The sequence below is a fragment of the Pygocentrus nattereri genome, chromosome 15, assembly GCF_015220715.1.
Source record: "Pygocentrus nattereri isolate fPygNat1 chromosome 15, fPygNat1.pri, whole genome shotgun sequence".
NCBI lineage: Eukaryota > Metazoa > Chordata > Actinopteri > Characiformes > Serrasalmidae > Pygocentrus > Pygocentrus nattereri.
In genome coordinates, this window is record NC_051225.1 from 13,270,043 (window position 1) to 13,297,672 (window position 27,630).

Below are 27,630 nucleotides of genomic sequence, written 5' to 3' on the forward strand. Positions count from 1 at the left end.
ATGCCTTCATGTTATGGGCTTATTAACAAAACTCCTAGGCATGAAGTCTTTGATACATATTGTTTGTGACAGTTCCTGGCCTCCAGTGATTGGCTGATTGCTGTCTTTCATGGATCCCAGAGCACTTGTTGCTTCTGCTATGAATTACTGCCAGCACACGCAGCCGCTGTGTCTATGCGTGTGTTGTGGATTTCAGCCATAGAAGAAAACTAGGTCAGACCCTCCAGGGATTTATCACCCAATCATATTCAGTTGCCCCAGCTCTCAACAACTGTTGCACACTTTTTAAAATGTCATAGACTTGCTTCCTTCTGTTTGTATAGACTTTTCAATAGGTTCAGTGTCTCATGCCTAATCACTGCCTTACCCACAGCGATATAATAACAGTACTATTTTAAATACTTGCTGTTATTAAACTTTAAAACGATTTTTTTTAAATCCATTAAACCACAGAAGAGAATCTCAGAACTTTGTTTCAGTCTTATGACATCCAGAAACTGGTCTGTGAAGCTAACTGAGACTTCTTTGAGCGGCTGTGTGTCTGTGGATTTGTGTGAGTATGTGTTGTGAAGTAAATGTACCATATTCGAAAGTTGCCTTGGGACACTTTCTGGGAACAATTTTTGTCATCATTTAGATTTTTTATTATTTTTGTTAATTTATTCTTTTCCAAGGTGAAGTTATTTTTATTCATTTATAACCCATCAAGAAATACAATAACCAGTAATGACCAGATTTACTGAAACTCAGAATGATCTCTGTAACTGATTGGAAATTTGAATAAATCAAAGTACTGAAAAATCAGTGGGACAAACATTAATGCTTTTTTATGTAGTTTAGAATTAAGTATTTTATTTTGGTTAGTATTTTGTTGCATATCTTTTTTTGGATGACTGCACAGATCTAATATGTATACACACCTGATGCTCAGCCAGGCTTGTTAGATTTTCTTTTTAACGCTTTTTCCACGACTTCAGTACATTTTCAGCATATTTGCAGTCCTTTACTTTTTTTTTTCAAAGAAAAGTAGGGGACTTTTTCAACATTTTAAGCAAGATTAGTGTAATTTTTATATGATACAGTTTTAGAGTAAAGAAAAGGAAAGGAGCGCACCAGAAGATTTGAGCTTGCACTTAAGTTAGCTTGTTAGGGAATTGTTTATTCTCAATTATTTAAAAAAAAGGCCAGGACATGTATTTGGTTTAGTGTCCCAATAATTTTTTATTTTTTTTAATGGGGGAGTTAAAGTTTTTTTAAATGGGTGAAAGTTTTCTAGTTTGCTGTTGTCCAGTTGGTCCCAAAGTATTGTGATAAACTACAACTTAACACTGAAATGATGCGCTAATATGGTAATGCACAATGTCTGTAATACAGGGTGATTCAAAAAGATTCATCCAATTTCAAAATGATCGATTTCACTTGTAAATCATTACAGAACAATGCAGTAAATTGTTTAAATGAGCATAAAGTTTATGTAATTTTACAAGTGCTCAGTATGAACCTCCTCCAGCTGCACCGACAACAGTGTTGTTGGGAGTGGCACATAAACAGAATCCTTAACGTACCCCCACAAAAAAGAAAGTCACACGGTGTGAGATCTGATGATGCTGGTGACCTTTTTCTTGGAGCTGTTGGTACCAACAACGAATGCTCTGAGCTGTTGGAAGTTCACTGCCATACTGCCAGTCAGAACCTCTAAGACCCCCTCTTTCAGTTGGTATGTGATTCCTAGGCACCTCACAGTTTTGAAAACATGGTGCTTTGAATTTGCATTAATCTTTTTGAATCACCCTGTACTTTACGAAAGTCAATAATAATAATAATAAAAAAGTGAAATGTTTCTGCCAATACTACATTTTTGGACGCCATGGCTTCCTCTACTTCTGTAGCTTCAGTGCAAAGTACACATGACCTCCATATGTTTACTTTCCATCATGATGCGTCCAAGTTACAGTTACACTGTGTCCTGCAGTCATCCAACATGGGCAGAGCTTGTTTGGCCAGATGTGTAACATGTTGTACCACTTGTCAATGTAGCTTCTCCTGTTGCTTGCCCTGTAACTGTCTTAGCAGGGTTAGCACTCTTGCCAGAGCTTTGTCATGTATCCCAGGGAACATAGCTGGTCTGTGGTCAAGGTTGCTACAGTCACTCTTTCACTTCCAACCTTTTGTGTTGATATTCAAGCAGAGATATTAAAATTTATCCCACAGCATCTTGCTATAATGGTGTGATATTTGAACCTGACCAAATCTGCTACTCTTTCTGTGAGAAAATAGGTGTTTGTTATCCACTGCTGTCATGTGTGGGATGTTAACTAGCTCAAACAGTTTACTCATCCTCTTTCTTTCTATCTGTCATGCTTGTCTGTCTCGTATTAGAGTATTTATCACTCCTTGGAGACCTCACCTGTTTTCTTCCTTGCACACTCTTGGCTGCTGCCTCTCACTAATCAGTGACGTTCTGCACTGAATTCCTCCGCATTTGTAAAAGGTACATTCAGCTAACATCCACCTAAATGGGTCATATGAAAACTCACCTGAATGAGAGGTGACGAATGTTGACAGGTCATGAGGAAAGGTCCAGGAATATCTGAGAGACAGATTTCAGCTTGACATATTCCAGGTCATGCAGTAGAGAATGAATTGGAAACAGCCATAGCACAGACCCAAACTCCGCTCTGTCTTCCTCCGAGGCAGAGCCAACGCTGTACGATTGTTTGCATATTTTCAGTCACAGTTTGTGCAGCAGGGGATTTGAGGGTTTTCTTTGTCAAGCTGTTATATTCCTCAAACTAGACACGGTGTTTTGCTGGTGTGACCTTTGCATGCTTTAAGCTGTCCAGATCCTGACCTTCTTGTGTTTACCTTGCATTGTGGTGTGTCCGATTGCAGAGTATCCTGCGGTCTTCCTGCGCAGCCAGAGCCGGTTTGGTCTGATGTTTAACATGTCATCCCGCTGTTTTTTTTTTTCCACTGTTTCGTTTGTTAAATATCACAGTTGTAAACGTATTGTTTGGGTCAAGATGGCTTTTAGTGCTCCTAGATACAAATATTTGGCGGCACTATGTATTTAATTCTGTCTGGCAGCACCCCGCCAGGCCCCCGTTAAAACACTAAACTAGTTTATTCAGGTCGAATGGGGTTCTTTCGATTCCCTCATGGGCTCTGCAGAAGAATGTGTGTTAGTATTAAATAAGCAAGGACGCCAGATCATTTGTTCCAAAATACTTGTAAATCATTGCATTACCCAATCCTCTTCAGGAATCAAAGCCCTGAACGTTTTCCCCTTCGTCCCCTGACACAATTCAGACAGGTTTTATGAGACATGGCAGATCCCTCTGGCACTGGAGGCCTCTGATCTCTCTGGGTTAAAGACTTACATTCCCTCAACTAAGACTGCACCAAGGCACCTTTCGCATACTGGTCAGATATATGAAGGTTTCTTTTGATGACCCCATCAACTCTGGGTTTTGATTCACCTTTAGCCACTGACCACCTCCTTAAATTATAACTGCTGTTAAAGCAAGGCATAATTGTTGTAATAGTAGAGAAGTGTATATGCATATGTGAGTATGCAGAATGATGTATAACAGGGCATGCAAAAGTTTGGGCACCGCTGGTCAAAATTTCTGTTACTGTGAATAGTTGAGTAGAAGATGAACTGATCGCCAAAAAGCATACATTAAAAAATTAAGCATTATTTTAAAAATTAAACAACAACATGCAAAAATATGGGCTCCCTAAGAGTTTTTAGCTCTCAGACAACTTTAACCAAGATCTCAGACCAGATCTCAGACTGGAGGCAGTCATGGCGAAGGTTAGGAGGTTAGGGAACCGGCCCTGTAACCTGAAGGTCGCCGGTTCGATCCCCAGAGCCGACAGCACGTGACTGAGGTGTCCTTGAACAAGACACCTAACCCCCAATTGCTCCCCGGGCGCTGCAGATAGGGCTGTTCTCACTGCCCACAAGTGTGTGCTCACTAGTGTGCATGTGGTGCTTCACTTCACGGATGGGTTAAATGCAGAGGTGAAATTTCCCCGTTGTGTGACTAATAAGGGTCACTTAATCTTAATAATCTTAATTAGCATGTAGGGCTATGGCTCGGCCTCAGTCATCACTAGGAAAGGCATGGCGATGTGACTCCTTAAATGTCCCAACAGTCAGCAGTGAGTGAATCAGCAAGCACTCTGAAATTTAAAATAATTGATAATAATCCCCACTAAGCAGTAAAAGTCTGTAAGAAGATCGATCATGCTTTGGGCTCGTGTTGCAGCCAGTGGCTTGGGGAACATTAGAGGGCAAAATGGATTCAAATAAATACCAGCTTTCTGGAAATTTTGGAAGCTACCATCACACAGTCTGTATAAAAGCTGAGGATACAAAGAGGATGGTTACCACAGGATGATGATCCTCAACATACCTCAAAATCCACAATGGACTATCTCAAGAGGTGCAAACTGAAGGTTTTGCCCTAAAAATCATCATATATCTGTGCATAGATCTCAGAAGAGCATTGCATGAAAGTTGGCCCAATAATCTCACAGAACTACAAGTCTTTTGATAATCCCCCAAACAAAAATGGAAAGAGTTGCCAAATTGTTTTTTTTTTTAATCTGTAAAATATGGGAATAAAAGGTTATATTGCTTAAAATATTAAAGAATTGTTTCATCTTTAACTTTATGCCCTTTGAAAATTAGGTCACCTTTTACTCGCCCAGGTATTCACAGTGACAGAAAGGGGTGCCCATGGTTTTGCATGCTACTGTAGATATTACATCTTTAGACTTGCTGTATCCCTCCATCCTGCACTTTGTGCATTCCTGATTATTTGGCAAGCAACACTGCAGCACATTCTCCCCCCTTCTCCCCACCTTCTCACTAGTCTAACAGCATGGCTATTTAGCTGGACCAGGTCACCTTGACTCCTTCACATCTGTAGCAACAAAACAGACCACATAAGCTCACACAAACCCATGACGTTCAGGCTTCCACTCAATCATCCACCAGATAACACCCATGTGATGAAGACAAATATTATAGATGGCCTGATCTCCTGGTGTGCAGCTAGAAAAACAAGTCTTTCTCCTTCATGGATTTCTTAACAACTTTCCTTTCAATTAATCTTCAAATTTTGACCTTTGGAAACATTGTCTAGACACCACAATCCATTTTGATCTTCTGAATCTGTTATCCTTAGCATGGCCTTCTTGAATCAACTTGAGTCGACCTGCAGTGTGAGTTCCAGAGCTTGCATCTCACTTGTAAGCAGTGTTCCAAAAAGCGAGGCTGCAGCCGAGAAGGATGGGTCCTTTATAGCTCTTATTAAGGCCCCTCGTTTGTGCCACGTAAGGCCAAACAGAAGAATCTACCACGACCTCTCTGTCTTCATCTTTGGAAAAGATTTGCTTTTAATTTGATGAAGAACACACTTCTGATGTGGGCGATGGTCAAGTGGCAAGCAAAACATTAGTGTGAACGATGCAGTGTGGCAGGCAGAACATCAATTTATTTGTTATAAATGCTGTCCAAGCTAAAGCCCATTTGTCGCTAGAAGCAGGGTTCCATAATTTTGTGTTCAGTCTACATAATTTCTGATGAACTGACAAAAATGTACTGTGTATGTTGCTATGCATTAACTTTTTAAAGCAGTGTTTAGTAGTTGGTTTCATCTGCCAGCAGTTCTTTTGAATGTTATTCAGGTCAGACTTGTATGCAAAGGATTATATATGACAGAAGACCGTGAAGGATACTGTGGTGTGGTCCTTAACCTCTTTAACTCCATGGAACCACCGGTGTTTCCAAAACGCACTTCGTCATATTTCATAAGCTACATTACATAAACCATAGATGAGTAATGTCATTTTAAGCATATGACATTTTTATGACATGTTTGTGATCATAAAACACACTTATTGTTAATTTGAAGAAAGATTTTACCAAAAAAACCCCACCAACAGCTGCATTTATTGGGTGTTGTAAAAGGATTCTTTTTTTTGAAAAATCTTTCTACGTGTCTAGAAGTGCATTTTAGGATGGAATTAATGGTCTTATGTACATGAGGTATTTCAGATCCTTACCCTTTCAGATTACTGTCTGCCTCTTCCCCCCAGTGATCAAGAACCATGCTTGATGAAAAATGCATACATTTCACTGCAAAACTTTGGCATTGCCTCTGTACTTTACATAAAGTTATGGTGTGTGGATTTATTGTGAACCAGAGGTGGCAAGCTTTTCTGTGAGACTTGTGAAATCTGTTTTTCTCCCTCTTTCTCGATCATCAGTCCTTCTCTGTATTGTTCTTCCCTTTTTCTGTCTCTCAGCTGACACATTCTCTTTCCATCTGTCATTTCAATTGCGGCTGCAGTTTGTTTGGTTGAAGGGGATGTGGGTAAGAGAAGGGGTCTCTAGTGGTGCGTTCTGAAGCTGAGAGAAAAAGAAATCAGACGTTAATCTAATAAGAGGCTTTACGCTGAAGGAGGGCACATAGCCTGCACTGCACTCTGAGTCAGAGGGAACAGAAGGTGAAAGGGGTTTCATTCAATCAGTCATTGTACTCTGCATTGGTGTTGATGAGACTCTGCGCGAGTTCAGTTGTGTGCTGTAAATGTACAGAAGCTGAAAACAAGCCATATGTCTTTAGCAGATCTCTTTTCTTATGTCCCATTAGATTAGCAGACAATCATCAGGTGCTGTGATTTGCATCTGAAAGCTCAGAAAAACACTAGAGACCTGTTTTTAAAGCATGTTCTGGGATCCAGGCCCGCTCTCACTCTGTGTGGGCTCTTACTGTACATGTTGATAAAATTATAGCCACTAAGAATGATTGGTTGGTCTGAAATTTTTGGCAATTGGACATTGTTTTTATATATTCACCATGCTTTTTGTCTTCGTACAAGTGGAGCACTTTGTATCCCAGCTGCTTTCATGAGCTGTGAGGCTGCTCTGTGTTCAAGGCCCAAGCTGCTGTGTTGTGTATGAAGTTGGTAGATGAGGGAGCACAGCAGGAATCAAAAGTAGGGATGGTTATGAAACCACTGGTGTCATAAATGAGCTGCCATTTAACAGGCTACTGGTTAGGGACGATATAATGGAGAAATTAAAATGACATCTCTTTTTGCTTACAGAAACTGGCTCCTGGGGTAAACCAGTTTGCCTACACCTGCGTGCAGGAACATCCTATCTGGACCAATCAGCAGTTTTGGGAGGCCACCTTCTACTCAGAGGTGCAGAACCAGATCCGAGCCTTGTACCTCAACAGCCCTGAGGACAACCAGCTCATCACTGCCAAACTCAAGGTACACACCTAGATTAGGGACACCAGACTTGCTGCCATTTGAATTATTCAAGTAATCACCCTTTGAGACATTGTGTATATGCAAGAAAGAATTCCAAATATTTTCCTCTTATCAAAACAAAAAATGTTTTCTGTGGTGTCTGTTGCATAAATAATTTGGTAAATACCAAATATCTTTGTCATAAACACATCAGTCTAAGCGTTAACAAAAGCATGATTTGTTAACTGCTGCTTAATACCGGTGGGTAACTCAGCACGGTATTTAATCTCTCAGAGCCAAACATTAGAACGAGGTGTAAGAGACTGTTTGTCACTCTAATAAACAGCATCTGCACAGCTTATTTTCCCAAACACTGTGACAGCTTTTCGCTCTTCTGGTTCTTGTGTCCCCCATGACCTGACCGTCAGGAGCCGGGTCTTTTGCCGCCATCATCCCCCAGTGAGTCAGAGCGGACGGCCATGGACTTGGCCGCTGAGCAGCTGCGGGCCTGGCCCAGCCTGAGTAAGGAGAAGCAGCAGGAGCTGGTGAAGAGTGAGGAGAGCACAGTGTTCAGCCAGGCCATCCACTACGCCAGCCTCATGGTCTACATACTTGTTCCTCTGGATGCCAGCAAGAACAAGCTTCTCCGTGCTGCGCCTGCAGCAGACTGGGAGAGCGGCAGTAACAGCATTGTCACCAACAGGTAAGATAAACTTTTACACCTTTAGCAGCCTTTCAGCTTTCATTCTCATATCCAGGCACCCTATGTGCAGCATTGGTCACTCTGCTCCTGGAGATCGACCATCCTACAGAGTTCAGCTCCAGCTGTAATTTTCAAGTTTTCTCTTGTTTAAGCTGGCTTCTGTCTGGGTCCTTTCCCCGATTTCCCCCCAATTTCAGCATAGCGGGAAATATGGTATTGGAGAAAGGAACCACATATCAGGCCATAAAATCCGCAACCTTTCAGATAGAAGTAGCCTCTACAGTATTTGTGGCACTTTTTTTATGAAAACACACTGATGTTTACTGTTCATACTGCTTGCATACTACTACAGCCAACCTCCACCCTTTCCCCTTCACTTATGATGCTACATTCAATCAGCTTTGGCTACAGGCAGAGGTTGGACATTACTACATTCTGACAGGCCTACCTCACGTGATCAAATAAGTGATCTTGTTCTTCTGAAGACTTTTATTCACCATAACCTGGTATGTGAGATTTAGATAAGAGTTGAAACCTGCAGGAAATCAGATTTTTGGAATAGTCACATTTCTAATACATTTTCCAATTCAGCAGGTGCTTTTATCCAGAGCTACTTACTGTGCAAACAGTGGAAGCCAGTCCATGTTGTTTAATGACAGAGGTTGTATTTGTGTGGTATCTGCATTTACAGTGTGGCATTTGTGTTTGGAGACTGTCATTTCAGACAAGCTGCTGGTCAGGAAAGTAGTGATACGGGCAAATTAAAATAATAGCCAGGACTCTAGGGCCTCTGAAGGGCAATTAAAGAGAATTAAATTTGCCTAAGTATAGCCCAAAGCATTATTTTGGAGAAAAGGCATTTTTATTTTCCATAAGAGAAGCAGTTTTGGGGAAGGTGATGACAGTTCTGGGGGCGTCGGCTGAGGACATGGTGTAGTTCCTCCGGAGAGGTATCCAGTTATGTGCCACATCCTCTCCACCTCCTCCAGCTGGCGCCGGTAGCAGCCTGACTGTGGCTCTCTGCCTCAGCTGAGTGGGTGAAATGTGCTGGCTTGTTGTGGAGAGAGATCTCAGGCACGACCAAAAACAACAATGGGGTGACCCAGAGCTTTGTAGTAAAAGTAATGCGTGTACATTTTGGGAAACTTTGGGCACAAAAAGGATGAAAATTGGCCAACCTTATATCCTCAGAGCCCCTCTCCTTAGCTTTTTTGCCTCTTTCCTTCTTTCCAGGCTGTGCAGTAGCCATTTCAAAGCACATTAACTAAACCAGTTAGCGCAAATTGCTAAGCTTTGTGCCAAAGCTCACGTTTTCCCCACATTTTCAAGATTTTCATGACCGTTTTAAGTGGGATTGTGTAAGAGGTGCTTCATTTCAATTTCCTGACACATGGCTTGTTTTATTGGGGAGAATCTTCAGGCTCTTTTGTCATTGTTAGGATCTTTAAGTATGTCTTTCTCCAGACATGTTTTGATTTCGTACTGTCTCTAGAACTTGTCTATTTGTAAACAGAGAAAGGATAGTTACATCACTTTTTTCCAGATGCCAAATTCTTAACAAACCCAAGAGAGCTTGGTATTAAAGTTTCCCATTTGTGCATGTTGTTGCAGTATAGGCATAATGGACTTTTTCCCTAGCTTTAGGGTTAATTTGTTAGACATTTGATTAGATTACATCCAAAGGAAGAATATGGTTGTTTTAGAGTCACTTTGTAAAATGCCTTCATTCAGCGTACAAAAATTCAGAATGGTCTGTAGTTAAGCCCAACAAGATAGAGTTCATTCATTTATTTACTTCTGCTTTTGGTGCCTGTTTAGAAATTCTACTATGAGAAATTTTAAACAATGTATCATTGGATATAGTGAGGAAATGACCTTTAATATTTTGAGCCTTTGGGTTTGAAGAGTGTTTACAGTATATTCATAAAATCAAAATATTTTGACATACATTGTCCAGTATATTGGGCTGTATACCTGTACTGCACACAGGAAAGTCTTACAGCCTGCTCGTTGTGCACTCTCCAGTATTGCAGGCAGCGTAGCAGAAAGCTTCGACACAGAGAGCGGATTTGAAGACTCTGAAAACAGTGACGTTGCCAACTCTGTGGTGAGGTTCATCGCTCGGTTCATTGACAAGGTTTGCACTGAGAGTGGAGTCACACAGGATCACATTAAGAACCTGCACAGCATGATTCCAGGTAAAATGTGCTTTTTCTATCTAAAGTAAGAGATACTAGCTTGTCTGTATAGACTGCCGATATAATATTGAGGTATAGCTAGCTGAAATTGGTCTTGTTTATTGTGTCCAGGTATTGTGGCCATACAAATGGAAACTCTGGAGGCTGTCCATAGGGAAAGCAGAAGACTTCCACCCATCCAGAAAGTATGTATGTTCTTTTGCATTGTCGATTTATGAGACCTGGGTTTTAAACTATCACAGTCTTCATTCTTTGGTTTTCTGTGTCTGTGCAATACATACAAAGAACGCCTCTGAAAGGTTTCTCCCAGACCTTCGACGTCGGTTGCTAGATTTACATGGAATTGGACCAGGTCATATGTGACATTCAGATGGTCCAAATTTGCTGCCAATAACACATTAGAATGACTTGGAGCTAGTAAACAAATGAAGCCATCAGGCTGGAGATTTATGAGCAGTGATGCTGGAGCTGTTCTTTTAATTTGGCTGGAAATATAAGGAGTGTGAAATTTCTTGTTCCCTCAAATCAGTCCTTGCTTATTGATGGTAGAGTACTTGTGAGTAAAACTGGAGTGGTCCGTCTGTAGATGTTTCTAAGACTTAGGTGTTTTTGTGAATAGTCACTATGATAAAAACAAGTCTGCTGACTGTTCCCATGTTTGTGTCTGTGTGTGTGTTCTGACCTTAAATAGCTTCTCAGTGATGATGAGAATGCAGGACTGTCTTTAAGCAATGTTGTTTGTGAGTGTTGCAAGGCCAGAAGGGGAACTGTAGCTAGGGTGAGCTTCAAGGAAGGGCCTCATGGAGAACTGGCCTGACCTCCCTTTTCCCTGGCCTCTCTTATGTGATGTGTTTGTGGTCAGAGGTTATTCCCAGGGTTCCAGTCATCATAGCTAACATTTCTCTGCTGGATTCACAGACCCATGGAGAGCTGCCCTGGCTCTGTCTTCACATTTAAGAGCAGGTCTTTTGCTCTGATAACCCAAAAATTCTTACAATAGACAAGAGCCTAATTTTTCAAACTTGGCCTAAAGCTTTGCTGTTTTGCTGTTTTCTCACTTATCTTTTAATGAGGTGAATAATGACACCAGCAAAGTGTTTGCCTCCACTGACCACTTCAGTGGACTGGACACTGTTAGTATAAAGTATTAGGGCAACAAATTGTATAAAGCTTACATATATATGCCATTTGAATGTCACAATCTTGTTTTGACCAGTTTCTATTAAACGGGACCATAAAGATTTCATTGTGTTTGAGTCATCCTTGTCAGTTATAGTGTCAGATAGTTTTTCATAAGTCATCAATGCAGAATGGGAATAATATCAAGGGGCATGACCTCTGTGATTTCAGAGAAAAACATGCTGTCTGTTTTGAATAATATAGCCGTATATCTGCTGAGGAGACTGCACAGTGTCAGCCTTAAACATCAGAGAGCTGCCTTATAGGAATTTTGTATAGAAGGCTTGGGAATTTGGAATTTCTCACTGTGCTTCTGTTCTCTGCAGCCAAAGATCCTCCGGCCTGCCCTGCTCCCCGGAGAGGAGCTTGTGACGGAGGGTCTGCGGGTGGTCCTGGACCCCGATGGCAGAGAGGAGGCCACAGGAGGCCTGCTGGGAGGACCACACATTCTCCCGGCGGAAGGAGCGCTTTTCCTCACAACCTACCGCATCATCTTCAAAGGCACACCCCATGATCCTTTAGGTAGAAGCCAGCTCTTGTTCTGACTCTGCTATAAATTAACGTCTGTCTTTTCTTTCTTTCCATATTGCTTTATTGACCTGGTTTACTCGCGGCTTTTGTGACTCTCAGTAGTGCTCGCAGTAGCACTAAATTTAGTAACAGCTGCTGATTACTCAGTGCTTGGAACTACTGTTAGCTCTTATCTTTACAACGTCGAGCTTATCAGAGGTGGGAACAAATAACTGAGCTGTAAGTAACAAACAAGTCTCAGATCTTGACACTCAAATCCCATGTCAAGTTCTAAGTCCTGTCCAAGCCTGATAGCATTCCTCGGCAAATTTGTCATTTCAGAGCTGATCTAATTATTTTGATTACATTAAGCCTAACAAAATGACCAAATCCCTGATACATGGAAAACCATGCGATACAGTGGTACAACCACTAGTTTGTATTTTTTTTTTCCAAATTTTGATGACAACAGAAATCAAAATGATGCTGAATGGAGTTTATAAAAGTGCAAAATGATGCCCTTTTTATTATGCTTTCGATGGAGTTAAAGCCTGCACCAGGAAACATGTCCATTTAAGTTGCATGAAAAATAGCTGAAGAGAGTCCTGTCTGTGCCACATGCCTCCATGATTCTTTCAGTTCAGGTCTCTAGTCTTTTTTAATCACAAGTCCAAGTTGAAACCTGAATCAAAGTCACAAGTCTTATTGATTTCGTCATCAAGTTTGTTATGCTTTCATCGTCCAAACCCTTCTGCATATCCCTGATGTTTGTTTGTATGTGTACATTTGTCTGTGTACAGTTGGCGAGCAGCCAGTGATCAGAAGTTTCCCAGTGTCCACGCTAACTAAAGACAAAAAGATCAGCATTCAGAACCAACTCCATCAGAACATGCAGGAGGGGCTACAGCTTAGGTCCGCCTCCTTCCAGGTAAAGCAGTGCCTGAAAAGTCAGAAGGATGAGCCCTTTTTGGCATCATATGATCTACATATTTTTGCCTGTGTACTTCTGAGTAGTGTAAAGAAAAGTGTAGGCTAAGGATGTAGCGCAGCACTGTTTTAGAAATGCTTCATTAAACTATTTCAGCTGTGATTATTGTGGAAGCAAGACATATGTTTTGGCTAAGCATTGCTGCCATGTTTTTTACGTGGGGCAGTATAGCATTCTGCTATGTTATCCTGGATTTAGACCAAGCACCAGACCCATATGTGTTGTGTTCTTCATGTACTATAAGACCATAAAGTTTTTATGGCTCATTCCTATCTTTTTACTAACACGTGCTATAAAACTGAGCCCTGTATGAAAGTATTGGTCATTTGGGCCTCTTTGCCCACGTGAGGATGGCCTGTGCTGTCTGGGATGCATTATTCGACCTTCATTAAGCACAACGGACCACTGGGGGGCTCGCTGTACTGCTAGAGCAAACTCCTGAATTCCACAGAGAGAAGAACACGGGGGGAGGGGGTTTGGGCTGACGTGGAGTCACAGAGACCAGCACTCATATGGCCAAACCCCACTTGGAAGCATTCCCTCTTAGAAACTGGGGAACAAGCCTATTCCAAACCCCAATTTGCAGTTCATAGGAGTTCAGCAAGTCCTGTTGTTGGTCTATAACATTTCCAGTGATTATTTACAGATTTGTTTTGCCATGTGGTGTGGTGACCCCAGCAGGAAAGTATTTCAGCCGTCAACAGGCTGATAAATCACTGGTTGCGCATTAAGTTTGTATAGAGAAGTCTGATCCTGTGCTGTTATGTCTCAGCTGATTAAGGTGGCGTTTGATGAGGAGGTGACCTCTGAGATGGTGGAAATCTTCAGGAAGCACCTACAAAGGATCCGTTACCCGCAATCTATCTTCAGTACCTTCGCCTTTGCTGCAGGACAGACAGTTCCTCAGCTTTTGCTGCCCAAACAGAAGGAGAGGAACACAGGCCTCCGGTCAGTTAAAGTCTAAAGCATAGTTGAACAGTGAGCGAAAACATACTAAAAATGTGGTGAAATTTAACATTGAAGCTGTAGTTCTAGAGAAATAGTTAGATTTTGTTCTATTTTCGATAGCACGTTGTCCAAGACTATAGTAAAAGGAGCTAAGAGAGCTGGCAAAATCACCATGGGCCGTCAGTCCACGCTGCAGAAGAAAATTGAGAAAGGCAGCCGCATGACCTGGCACGAGGATGATGACATCTCGGGTGAGCCAAGGTTATATATGTGTACATAGTGAGTTGAGAGAAATTCAGTCAAGTCATGACCTGCAGCTTATTGGATATGTTGCAGTGTCAGATGAAGGTGAGCCCCATGCTAGTAGCACTCTGAAGGCCACGGAGAAGTCCACCATGGAGCAGCTGGTGGAGCGTGCCTGTTTCCGAGACTACCAGAGGCTTGGTCTGGGCACCATAACTGCCAGTTCCTCACGTTCCAAAAGCGGAGAGCAGTTCCGCGTGACTGCAGTCAACAGACTCTACTCACTCTGTCGAAGGTCAGATGCTACTCTGCATGCTGTGACTTTAGGAACTATGTCTGTCTGTCTTGCTGGCCTGTTTACTTAGCAAAACAACAAGTGTTTATAAGACTTTTGTTTAACAGAAGACAAAAGCAGCATCCAATTTAATGTAAAAAGGTGGTGACCTGATTAAAGCATGGTTCTTGGACTACTTTCACATCTAGTTTTGTTTTGATAAAGCACCAAAATTAGCATTATAATGGTGTTTTTTCATTCCATTTGTTTAGTTCAGACTGCAACAGCTAAAGTGCATCAAATAATGCACAAGGGTATCTGTTGAATGGTCAGGAAATTTGTGGGGAAACCAGCAATCAGTAGCTTCCCATCTTAAGTCCTGAATTAAGATTTGACATGATCTTTTTTTTTTAAATCATATTACAGAAGCTAATCGTATCTTAATTTAGGAATTATATCTTATTTTACAGCATCTTATCTTAAATTAGGAAATCCTAAACTTCTAAATCGAGATTGATCAGTTGTTATGTCTGTCACCAAGTCGCCAACGATATGTGCACAGCTGAAACGTAAACACACAATCAGAACAACATCTGATTGGTTTTGGGAAAAAACTAAAGGTCAATGAACGAGACGTCTGAGAAAGCCACAAACGTTGTTACTGTGCCCTGGCCTGGTTGTTTAACAAGGTGTTGCTGCTCTTAAGTTTCAGTTTCTGTTTCCCAAAGCTATTAGTCGCCTACAAGCTGTGCTGTTCTTGTTTCTTGTTAAGCAGCCACAGGTTCAACTCTGACTCCTCATTATTCACCTCTACTTTCACTAATTAAACCACTGTTTTGCAATAACAAATAAATAAACCCTAGAAACAGACCTTAGGGCACCGCTGGTTACCCAAAACATAGGGGATAGTACAATTCTTTGGTAATACTTTTTTCTTAATGGGTTTGGAGTTGTTGAACTTGAAAAAAGTCAAGGAATACACAAACACAAAAATCATGAACTTTTTAAAAATCATACATATCTTTTGTCTACAAATGATGCAGGCTATATACAAAAGTGTATGCAAATGAATCATCAAGGTTTTAGCATGAGCAGGTTATGAAATAGTCCTATTAGTTGTTCCTAATGCTTTTTTTAATGTTTAAATGTTTCACAATTAATTAAAGTCTGTAAAGTTACTGTTTACTGTAAATGATGGAACAGATCCTTATGAAGTTTCTCCTTGTGCATTTTGAAGTTATCCTGGACTACTGGTGGTGCCTCAGTCAGTGCAGGACAGCAGTCTGCAGAAGGTTGCGCGGTGCTACAGACACAACCGTTTGCCAGTAGTGTGCTGGAAGCATCCTCGCACCAAAGCTGTGCTCCTCCGCTCTGGAGGCTTTCATGGCAAAAGTGTGGTGGGACTGTTCAAGTCACAAAACCCAGCTACAACAGGTGTGTGACAACTCATGGACAAAAGGACCAGATGCTACATTTTTCTTTTATTTTATAATTTCCCCCCCGAGGTTCACACATGACATTTGTGCATTGTGCAATGTACTAGAAACAGTCATTGTTCATTTGTTTCTGACCACTTTTCAACGTCTCTTTATCCCTAAGAATTAAACAGGCTGTTTTTTTACTGGGCCTTTAAGAATGATATGTTTAAATGAGCTCTATTCTGATTGCCCTGTATTGTACCTCAGTCACAAAGCAGTCCAAGCTGAAACACTCCTTATACCGCTACCAGGAAAGGGTGTTGCTATGTAAACTGATGGACAGATTTTTATAAATATGTTGGTTTTCATGAGATCACAGAAACAGTGAGTTAAAAACAAGATGTTTTTCCAGCTTAATTTTCATATGTGAGCTGGATGAACTGGATATTTTTTGAAATTGTAACAATGTTTATGTACTAGATCAAACTCTTACTTCAAAATCATTTGAAAAATGTGGTTTCCTGTGATATTGGGCCTTTTACGTCAAGGGACCCCTAAGCTCTATCGTCTAAATGGAGAAAATATGGTTTGTTTAGCGCCAAAATGTTATATAAATATTAATATTCTCTCTCCACTCCATTCATATTCTCTCTTATTCCACTCCAGCCCCTGCTGCTTCATCAGAGTCGTCCAGTAGTCTGGAGCAGGAGAAATACCTGCAGGCCATCCTGAGCTCAATCCCAGCTTACTTCAAATCCAACGGCAGCAACACACTGTCCAACCGTTCACTCGTCGGCCTTTCCCCAGGTATCCTTCCCTCAGACACCCTGTATCCCTCTTCCGATGCAGTCTCTCTCCAAGATGGAAGTTGCATGTTTGTCCCACGCTTGTTTTGGCTTTTGTTGTCCCCGATTCAATGTTTTTTCGGGGTCTTATCTCCACATGGCTTCCTCTCATTGCCCAAACTGTTATTTATATTTGTGGGCCTGAGCTCCAGAGGAACTGAAGCACAATGTGTGCACTTATATAAGAGGAACAGGACATGAAGAGGTCACCTTGAATCCATCTCTCTTCTATCACCCACTGCTCCCTGCTGCTCCAATCCCATTTCAACCTGCCCCATCAGCAAAGCTTTTCCCCTTTCTTCTTCCCTTTCTCTGCACTTGTTGGTTGGAAGCAACCTCCCTCCTCGCCTGAGCAAACTAAAATGCATCCATCTTGACCCTAATGACTGGAAAGGTTCTGGCAAAACACAAAGTGGTCTTATTAAGAACTGGGCCAGTTGACCGTAAGACCTGGATTAGATTCACATTTCATCAACTGAACTGAAAACAGTCAATTGAAATAGATTATAGATAGATACAGCCTTGTGTGGCCCAAGGGCTGAGTCAGATACTAATCATTGAGTTCACTTCCAAATGTAATGGGACCCTGCAGATGTGCTTTATTTGCAGCTACGTAAGCCGTCGCCAAGTTACCTGAGCATAATCTAAACTGATCCCTGATGATCCAGACCTATTATAAGCTCAAAGAGGATTGTAGTGAGACTGAGTTTGGAGGGAAATGCCATGTCAGCAAATTAAGGAGCACTTAAGGCCTAATTTCCTGAAGTATTCAGTACATGCCAGCTTGTTTTCTGGAGCAAGAAAAGCAACTAGAGAACATTTAATACATCACCCAGCCTCTGAACATCTGTGGGCTACAGCCTTCATTTTCTGAGATGGCTTAGTGCTTAAGGGTGCGTTATACATGCATAAAATGCAGTGTTCAATGAGGTTTTTTGATACTGAGATGACAATATGAGGAGCAATAAAATAAAAATTAAAGTAGCGTCTCTGGCAGAAAAAATATATAGAAAAGCAATATATAAAAAGCAGTAAAATACAATGCTGTGCAAAAAGTAGAGACCACCCTTTTATTTCCATTTTCAAGTCAAAGTGGCCTTTAATATGTTCTTTTTTTTTTTTTGCATCACACTGAAATGCAAGGAGGCTTTTGTGTAATTTTCTGTTAAATGCATGTTTCCCAGCCAGCTTACAATTACATCACTCTCATGCTAAGCATGTGTATAATGTAATATGATCTATTGTGTCATTGCAGCCCTTGATATGTTTATGGCTTAAACTCATTGCAGTAACGATAAAAACACATAATAGTTGCACCCCACTTGATTTATCTCAGTTGTACGCAAGTGTTATCTTGTTTTAGCATCACTGAGGTTTGATGTTGTATATGTGGGTGATGGTGGTTTTCCTGAAATATCCACCAGTATTTAACAGCCAAACATGCAAGCATGAGTCCACTGAGTAACGCATGTTCATGAGAATTTACATTTAATGAAAACAGAAAATTTTTGTAATGTTTTTGTACAAATGTGTTCATAGCCAGCGAAAGAAGGTCATCAAGAATACCAAAGATGGCGCCTGTCTACTTGGATATTTCCTTCTCCAACAGCTTCACCAGAGGAGGTGAGTGGCCCATCATATATGTTCATTATCCATTGACATAATGAAGTATCAATACCACATTTTTCCCACATTATCACATTTGTTACATGTACTTGGATCTTGATATCTTATTTCTCTGTGCTCTGTCAGTCCACTGGGCACAGTCTGATATCCCACACAAATGCGCACACACACACACACTCATGTGCATCCTCTGTTGGCTTTGGCCTGCTCCAAATTCTCCAGTGGCAGTGTGGCTGAACTTTGCAGATTTTTGTTTACATAATCCTTTGGAGCACAGAGCATGTTTCATGAAATCCACAGCACCAGCCATACACAGGCATTTAGGTGATGGAACATGGTTTTGCCGATAGCGTATTGGAAACTCTGCTTTTGGTAGAGACCACTGGTTTCATGTCTCAGTCTGTTGATGCAGATGCAGGCCTTCAGGTTTTACTGGGTAACTGAGCTGGAAAGATATTTACATTGTAAATTTCAGCTGTTTTTTCTTGTGCTATGTGGCCCGTAACAAGGAATATGTTCTTGCATAACAGCTGTCCTTCAAGTGAAGTGTTGATTATTTACAAGAGTGAAACTTGCAGGAGAAGGGAGTGACTTTAGTGTCTTGATTACTGCCAGCGATGTTGTAATCTGGGTTAAAAGCAGCAGCTGCAAGCAACGACTCATAGCACAGCAGAATTAGAAAGGGCACTGCACCATCAGTCCATTAGCATGTGTACTGATTCCAAGAAGGATTAAATCACAGACATCAGATCCAAATTGAAAAATCTGGAATTGAGTCACTTGTTTGTCATCTTTATCATGGATTCATCAACTTGCACTGACTTGTGCAGAGGTTTATCAAGTACTGTTGAAGTTAGAATATGAACATGAGTGTTTTTGTGTAAAAGATTAGAAATGTAACTACCTCAATTTGCTTAATGTGCCCATATCATACTTTTTTGATATTTCTTTCTGTGAAGTCCACTTAGAACTTTTTTGTATGACTTCTAATATTTGCATAACAAGCCGTCGTAATTCATTTCCACAATGACCACTTTCCAGAATCTCTTTATTCCTTAGAATTTATGTAAATGAGCTCAGATCTGATTTGCTGCCCTGCTCAGCAGATTTATGTGAGATATGACATCACAAAAATATTGAATTCAAGCCAGCCTTCTTTTGCAGTTTCACAGTGGGTACGGAAAGTATAAAGACCCCTTTAAATTTTTCACTCTTTGTTTCATTGCAGCCATTTGCTAAAATCAAAAAAGTTCAATTTATTTCTCATTAATGTACACTCAGCACCCCATCTTGACAGAAAAAAAACAAATGTAGAAATTTTTGCAAATTTATTAAAAAAGAAAAACTGAAATATCACATGGTCATAGTATTCAGACCCTTTGCTCAGTATTGAGTAGAAGCACCCTTTTGAGCTAGTACAGCCATGAGTCTTCTTGGGAATGAAGCAAGTTTTTCACACTTGGATTTGGGGATCCTCTGTCATTCTTCCTTGCAGATCCTCTCCAGTTCCGTCAGGTTGGATGGTGAACGTTGGTGGACAGCCATTTTCAGGTCTCTCCAGAGATGCTCAATTGGGTTTAGGTCAGGGCTCTAGCTGGGCCAGTCAAGAATGGTCACAGAGTTTTTCCGAAGCCACTCCTTTGATATTTTATTTGTGCTTAGGGTCATTGTCTTGTTGGAAGATGAACCTTCGGCCCAGTCTGAGGTCCAGAGCAGTCTGGAAGAGGGTTTCTTCCAGAATATCTCTGTACTTGGCCGCATTCATCTTTTCTTCGATTGCAACCACTCGTACTGTCCATGGAGCTGAAAAACACCCCCATAGCATGATGCTGCCACCACCATGTTTCACTGTTGGGATTGTATTGGGCAGGTGATGAGCAGTGCCTGGTTTTCTCCACACATACCGCTTAGAATTAACGGCAAAAAGTTCAATCTTCGTCTCATCAGACGAGAGAATCTTATTTCTCATAGTCTGGGCGTTCTTCATGTGTTTTTTGGCACACTTTATGTGGGCTTTCATATGTCTTGCACTGAGGAGAGGCTTCCTCAGTGCACTCTGCCATAAAGCCCCGACTGCTGGAGGGCTGCAGTGATAGTTGACTTTGTGGAACTTCCTCCCATCTCCCTACTGCATCTCTGGAGCTCAGCCACAGTGATCTTTGGGTTCTTCTTTACCTCTCTCACCAAGGCTCTTCTCCCACTATTGCTCAGTTTGGCTGGATGGCCAGGTCTAGGAAGAGTTCTGGTCATCCCAAACTTCTTCTATTTAAGGATTATGGAGGCCACTGTGCTCTTAGGAACCTTGAGTGCTGCAGAAATTCTGTCTCTGAGCTCCTTGGGCAGTTCCTTCGACCTCATGATTCTCATTTGCTCTGACATGCACTGTGAGCTGTGAGGTCTTATATAGACAGGTGTGTGCCTTTCCTAATCAAGTCCAATCAGTTTAATTAAACACAGCTGGACTCTAATGAAGGAGTAGAACCATCTCAAGGAGGATCAGAAGAAATGGACAGCATGTGAGTTAAATATGAGTGTCACAGCAAAGGGTCTGAATACTTATGACCATGTGATATTTCAGTTTTTCTTTTTTAATAAATTTGCAAAAATTTCTACATTTCCGTTTTTTTCTGTCATGATGGGGTGCTGAGTGTACATTAATGAGAAATCAAATGAACTTTTTTTTATTTTAGCAAATGGCTGCAATGAAACAAAGAGTGAAAAATTTAAAGGGGTCTGAATACTTTCCGTACCCACTGTATGTCTGTATATGGACTTTATGTACTAGAAAAATGGAGTGGTACATTTTGAAACTTTAACAGTGTTTATGTAGTATATTGAACTCTTTTATTTAAAAAAAAAAAATAATAATAATAATAATAAAATTATAATAATTAAAGAGAAAAAAATCAATTTTCTGTGATATGGGGCCCTTTAAATTATAGAAAGAAAAAGTACATCTTTGCTGAGTTTGTCTTTTAAAACTGCAATACAGACAAGGTAAAGATTAGCGCAGTAACTTGAGACCTCTGAACAATAAGAGCCCTGTTCATAATCTGCATGTTAACTGTCCATCCATCTCTCTGGATCATGTTCATCAGTGACAACTCATTGCATTGGCTTTTGCAACCACAAGATTTCATGAATCTTTTAAGCCATTTGATCATTGACAGGCTGTTCTGTTAATGACTGCTCTGCCTGTGTTTGGAGGAGTCTGCTTGTTGGTATGTGAGTTCCTCCATCTGATGTGATTTCTCTGTGCCTCCTCCAACCCCCACCCCCCTTCCCTGCACCCTTAATCTACCAGTACTTGGGTACAGGGACAAACTATTCACTCACACAAACCAAAAATCTTCAGCTAAGGGGAGACTCCACAATCAAGGTATAGTCCCTCTGTTTACTGACTTTAACTAACCTGCACTGTGCTTGTGAGAAATCTTGCTCTATCAGTGGCCATGATATACTTCCCTAACCCCACTTCTGTAGTGTGCGCATGCATTTTACCACAAGACCACCACAAACTTCTCTTAAAGGAGATTCACTCGAAAGAGGCCCCAAATATTCTGTAATAACTTTCGCTAGGATGAAGCAGTCTGGATGAAACAACGTGCAGTGTGCTCCTCAGTATATGGAGCTTCGAACAAGCTGGGATGCCCCTGCGTCAGAGCGATGAGGTAGGCGCCAGACAGCCGTTGTGACGTTTAACTTTCATTTGCAACTTTCGGGTACGTACCCCTGTACCCCTTCATGTGTCTGGCAGAAAACGGAGATCATTTTTGGCATCGCATGTAATGCAAAAGATATGTAGCGTATTTTTTGGTTCAGATTGCTTCTCCTAACAGGAGTTACAACAAAATATTCAGGGCCTCTTTCAGGTGAATCTCCCTGTATATGTAAGTATTATGACTTTAGTTTGGCACACAGTAGATCGCTTTAGTTCCTTTTTGCGGTGTGGAGGAGCAGGTCATTTTTGTGGAGTTCTGGTTCATGTTCACTTCCATGTTTCACCATGTCACTGAGTAGAGAGTAAACCACAGTCAAACTCTAGCATACAGCTGGAGTGTCGCGGAGTGAGGAGTCAATAAAATTGATCTGTTGTTTGTTTTAGGTGAGCTGTTGTGAAAGTGTTGTGTTGTTGTTAGACTTGACTAAACTGATAAACTGATATTTACTCTTGAGGTAATAGGTATGCAGTGCCCCTTTAGCCCAGACCCCCCCCATCTTGTGTCATGTATATATATAAAGAAATGCTTGCATATGTCTGTTACTCTCTTTTACAAACACTTACTGTCTCCCTCCTTGTCCCTGTCTCAATTAAAGGTGTTTGGGCGAGCCTGCGCTCCAGCAGCAGGTTTATCCATCACCCCTCTGCAACTGAGGTGGGGGCACGGCTGGCAGGCAAGGATCTAGCACCCCCTATAGGCAGTGAAAGTCTTCAAGCACTTCTCAAGCAGCAAGCAGCCCTCTACATCTTTGGAGAGAAGTCTCACCTCAGGGTAGGGCTTGTATTAAAATTACTGGAAAAGAAAAGACAGCGAATTGCAAAACTAAAGTATAGAACTGACCGACTACGAAACTCTGTGAAGTCTCACCTCTATAAGATATTATCGCTATGTCCAGCAATCTTTCAGGAGAGGCAGGCTGGTAGAATCCATAGCACTAGTTGAATGTTCAACGCTGACATATATTATAGAACTGACAATATACAACTGTAAAACAAAAATAGCTTCTAGAAGCCATGTTTACATTAATTAAACCAAGGAAATATTTCAGCCACTGGACATTAAAGTAGCAGATGTTCATGTCTGATGAGGAGGAGATTTAAGTGGCATTTAAAATGCTGATTCTAGCATTTCTACAAGGGTCAAGTGTTTTAAATAAATTCTGTCTGTAATATTTGGATGTTCTAGTTTTTCCAGATGGTGATAAATCTGTTAGCTGATGTGATATCCTTAATAGCCATTTCCCATATGATATGATACCCTTAATAGCCACTGCAATTTCCCTCTGGGATCAATAAAGTTCTATCCATCTGTCTATTTCTAAAAGGTGTGATTAATGATAAAATGTCCCTGTTCTGGCTTCATATGTATTGAATTTGGACCACTGGGTGAGGTCTGTGTTGTTGTTTTTTTTTCTATATAAACTATATCTCTTGTTAGAACTGGAAAGGATGTACAGCAGGTTAGGCTGATAAAGGATAGAGAGGGAAATGTACTAGTAAGTGAACAGAGAGTGTTGAGTAGATGGAAGGAGTACCTTGAAGAACTAATGAATGAGGAAAACAAGAGAGAGAGGAGGACAACGGGGGGAGAGATAGTGGATCAGGAAGTGCAGAGAATTAGTAAGGTGGAAGTGGATGGAAGAGAGGACGCCTGATGAGTGGAGAAGCAGTGTACTGGTCCCCATTTTTAAGAACAAGGGTGATGTGCAGAGCTGCAGTAACTACAGAGGTATAAAGTTGATGAGCCACACCATGAAGGTATGGGAAAGAGTTGTTGAAGCAAGACTAAGACGAGAGGTTCAGATCAGTGAGCAGCAGTTTGGTTTCATACCCAGAAAGAGTAACACAGATGCAATTTTTGCATTGAGAGTGTTGGTAGAGAAGTACAGAGAAAGTCAGAAGGAGCTACATTGTGTCTTTGTGGATCTAGAGAAGGCATATGATAGGGTGCCAAGACAGGAACTGTGGTACTGTATAAGGAAGTCAGGTGTAGCTGAAAAGTATGTTAGGGTGGTGCAGGTCATGTATGAGGATAGTGAGACAGTGGTGAGGTGTGCAGTTGGAGTGACAAATGGTTTCAAGGTGAAGGTAGGGTTACATCAGGGATCAGCTTTGAGCCCCTTCTTGTTTGCAATGGTGATGGACAGGTTGACAGATGAGGTCAGGCAGGAGGCTCCATGGACCATGATGTTTGCAGATGACATTGTAATCTGTGGTGAGAGTAGAGAGCAGGTGGAAGAGAATCTGGAGAGGTGGAGGTTGATGCTGGAGAGGAGAGGAATGAAGGTCAGTAGAGACAAGATGGAATACATGTGTGTGAATGAGAGGGAGGCAGGTGGAAAGGTGAAGATGCAATGAGTAGAGGTCGTAAAGGTGGATGACTTCAAATATCTTGGGTCAACCATCCAGAGCAATGGACAATGTAGAAAAGAGGTGAAGGAAGAGGGTGCAGGCAGGATGGAGTGGGTGGAGACGGATGTCAGGGCTGATGTGTGACAGAAGGATAGCAGCAAGAGTGAAAGGGAAGGTTTACAAGACAGTAGTGCGTCCTGCTATGATGTATGGTTTGGAGACTGTGGCTCTGTCTAAAAGACAGGAGGCTAAGCTGGAGGTGGCGGAGATGAAGATGCTGAGATTTTTGTTGGGAGTGACAAGGCTGGAGAAGATTAGAAATGAGCAGATCAGAGGGACAGTGAAGGTGGAGCAGTTTGGAGATAAAGCCAGAGAGGTCAGGTTGAGATGGTTTGGGCATGTGTTGAGGAGGAATAGTGGATACTCCAGCATCCCCCCGCGACCCTGACGGAGAAGCGGCTTAGAAAATGGATGGATGGATGGATGGATGGAAGGAATAGTGGATATATTGGGCAAAGAATGTTGGAGATGGAGCTGCCGGGTAGAAGGAGAAGAGGTAGACCTCAGAGAAGGTTTATGGATGTAGTGAAGGTGGACATGGAGATGGTTGGTGTGAAAGTAGAGGAGGCAATGGATAGGGCAAGATGGAGGCAGATGATCCGCTGTGGCAACCCCTAAAGGGAGCAGCCGAAAGAAGAAGAAGAAACTATATCTCTTGTGTTTTTGTGTGTGTGATGATGGAAAACTTTTTTTTTGGCTTGATCATTTTTAAATAAATCAATATATAGGTCTGTAATTTTGTAAAGTGGGTTCTTTGGCTGCTCTAGGGCTGTACATCTTTTTCTGCATTCCTTTTAGTCCACAAACTCAGACACTGTATTTACTGGGTTCCTTGATCCACTGGTTGAATGTAATTAAATTGGTAGACTTACACAGGGGAATCATTTTCATTTATATTACATATTTACATTTATGGCATTTGGCAGACGCCGTAACTTATCCTGACTTATCCAAAGCAACTTTGTGATTGTTTTACGCAGGTAGGTGAAGGTAGTGTTAGGAATTTTGCCCAAGAACCTCCATCTACAGCGTAGAAGCCGGAGGTGTTTCCCACTACTCTATACCAATCAATTTTTTTAAGGAATAATCAGCCAGAATTCTTCTCTTGAAGAGTTTTTGAAGTTTTTCTTCCGCTCTAGGCAGAGCTAGGGGTGTCCCCTTCAATTCATATATTCAGTGGTTCACTGTTCTAAGTTGGTTTGTGAAAGAGAACCTCATTCTCATTCTGATACTCCCTTCTCTCCCAGGGCTTCAAGTTGGACTCCATGCTGAACTGTGAGCTGGTGCCTGTGGAGTTTGCAGACACTCGGCAGGCAAAGGCATCCTTTAAGAAACTGCTTCGAGCGTGCTCCCCCAGTGCCATGCCGACAGACGCTGAAGACTCCTTCCTCAGGTCACTGGAGGAGAGCGAATGGATCCTGCAGGTGAATACCTATGCTCCTTGTTCTCCTCTTACCACCTGCATCCTTTCAGTTTGGAACTACATAGCAGTCTTTCACTTCTGTTTCTCAAAGCACTTCCCCTTGACAATTCTCTGCAGTCTGTTTCCTACCACTGGTGTTCCTGGAGGGGACTGTGAGGATGGGCCGAGCTCTTTCCCTGTGACTCTGACCCTTTTCAAAGCGCTTCTTCCAGTGTGCTCTTCCCAGGGAAGCAGTCTGACAAAAAGATAGGAATGCAGTCGAGTTGCTTACCACACTAATAACTGTGCCCCGTCAAGCCCCTTGCCCTAAGAACCCCCTGCAGCTCATATGCTAGAACAATATTATCTGTGGGGCTCTTTGCCAAGGTAGCTCAGAGGGCTTAGTCAGCAGTGAACTGTGCCCATGCACAACCAACCATGACAATAAATGCACAGGAAGAGCTAAAATTGGATTCCAAGATTAACCCTAGTGTTTTGCTTGTGTATTTGTGTCACAGCTACACAAGCTGCTCCAGCTGGCTCTGATCCTAGTGGAGTTGTTGGACAGTGGGTCTTCAGTGTTGCTGAGTCTGGAGGATGGTTGGGACATTACTACACAGGTGAGGACACCTAGAATGTGTATTTATCAGTGACCTTGCTTGCAGACTCTACGGTCTTCGCTCCACCATCTGCCCCTGATTACAACTGGAATGGACGAAGTCTGAGAAGAGTTTTCTCCTGTAGCTGCAGTTCAGGCAGGGTTTGTCACATTCTTGCAGGCTGAGCTCAAATTTTCCATGTCCACTGGTGAAGCAAGAGGAGCATTATTAGTGAGGGCATTGGGTGTCCTCAACTCTGTCTTTCCCGCTTGTAAAGCTGAGCGGGGTACAGTGAATAGGAGGGACCTTCACATGCCAGGCACGTGTTAGGATCAGTGCTCTATCTCCCCCTTTCACTTGGGGTCTGTCAGGCAGTTAAATGGGCTCCATATGCCTGGGCTGTCATGGGCTGTTAGCCTGCTCTGTTGGGGAGAAACAGAGCAGGGTGCTATCACGTTTTACATTAGCTCTAATCTCGTCCAGGCAGCGCTCTCATGGGGCCAGACATGATCTTGTAACAAGAACATCGTTACATTTTGATCTAAATGTGGTGGGGTACATAGATCTATTATGGTGGGAACAAACTGTGTGTGACATTTCCAAACCAATTCAGCACCTCATGAAGGTCACTGCTCCAAATAGGAGATGATGGTGGCCTGGTCGACATTGTCTGATTTACAATAGGCCACTCTCCAATTCCCAGATACAGTTAAACATGTAGATTCATGTTGTTTGTGCAGAAAACATTACATACAGTAAAAAACAAAAAAGATGTTCACTAGCTAGCTTGTTTTCTTGATTTTATTTTAGACATTACATGAGCATAGACTAGAGCAATTTGAGGGCAGGTATTAGGGGGGGGCATACCCTTTTTAGCTGGGAATTTTAGCCCCAAATGTTTAACAAGTTGTCCCCAGATATGTATACTCGTTATGACTTCATGTCTGCCCCCGTGAGAGGTTAAAATTCCAGAAATACCCCAGGTCAACAGTTAGTGTTGTCAGTGCTCTCTTTGTTTTACTCTTCAAATTTGAGTACAGAGAGCTGGTTAGTGTTCCATCACTCTGCTTGATAAAATATGTTCTAGTTCTTTTTTAAAAAGTAACTACACCCCACTACTTTCAGCTAACCCCACTAACCCCAGCTGGCTGCAGGGGAAACCAGGTGGACTTTTTGCAACTGAGAGTCTTACGAGGTTGACAGTTCTTCTCTACTGTCATCCCCATCTTCAACGAGTGAAAGTTTCTGATCAGGTAGTGCGTCTTGAGACTCAAGCCACCTAAGAGTTA

The 27,630-nt window shown here is 41.8% G+C and overlaps 1 protein-coding gene across 2 annotated transcripts in view; it reads left to right on the top strand.

Annotated features, from left to right (window-relative positions):
- The window catches only part of sbf2 (SET binding factor 2), a 144,655-nt gene that overhangs the window by 106,843 nt on the left and 10,182 nt on the right, over positions 1–27,630 (top strand). Inside the window, exons 18-33 of one of the 2 annotated variants that reach the window (XM_017707285.2) lie at positions 7,126–7,296; positions 7,704–7,978; positions 10,004–10,176; positions 10,288–10,361; positions 11,682–11,877; positions 12,666–12,793; positions 13,626–13,801; positions 13,922–14,052; positions 14,138–14,339; positions 15,556–15,752; positions 16,403–16,543; positions 18,121–18,204; positions 21,512–21,586; positions 22,525–22,700; positions 25,588–25,764; positions 26,261–26,362. In XM_017707285.2, coding sequence (XP_017562774.2) covers positions 7,126–7,296; positions 7,704–7,978; positions 10,004–10,176; positions 10,288–10,361; positions 11,682–11,877; positions 12,666–12,793; positions 13,626–13,801; positions 13,922–14,052; positions 14,138–14,339; positions 15,556–15,752; positions 16,403–16,543; positions 18,121–18,204; positions 21,512–21,586; positions 22,525–22,700; positions 25,588–25,764; positions 26,261–26,362 — 2,478 coding nt within the window. The remainder of the gene's footprint in view (positions 1–7,125; positions 7,297–7,703; positions 7,979–10,003; positions 10,177–10,287; positions 10,362–11,681; positions 11,878–12,665; positions 12,794–13,625; positions 13,802–13,921; positions 14,053–14,137; positions 14,340–15,555; positions 15,753–16,402; positions 16,544–18,120; positions 18,205–21,511; positions 21,587–22,524; positions 22,701–25,587; positions 25,765–26,260; positions 26,363–27,630) is intronic. The other variant, XM_017707286.2, reaches the window with a different exon arrangement.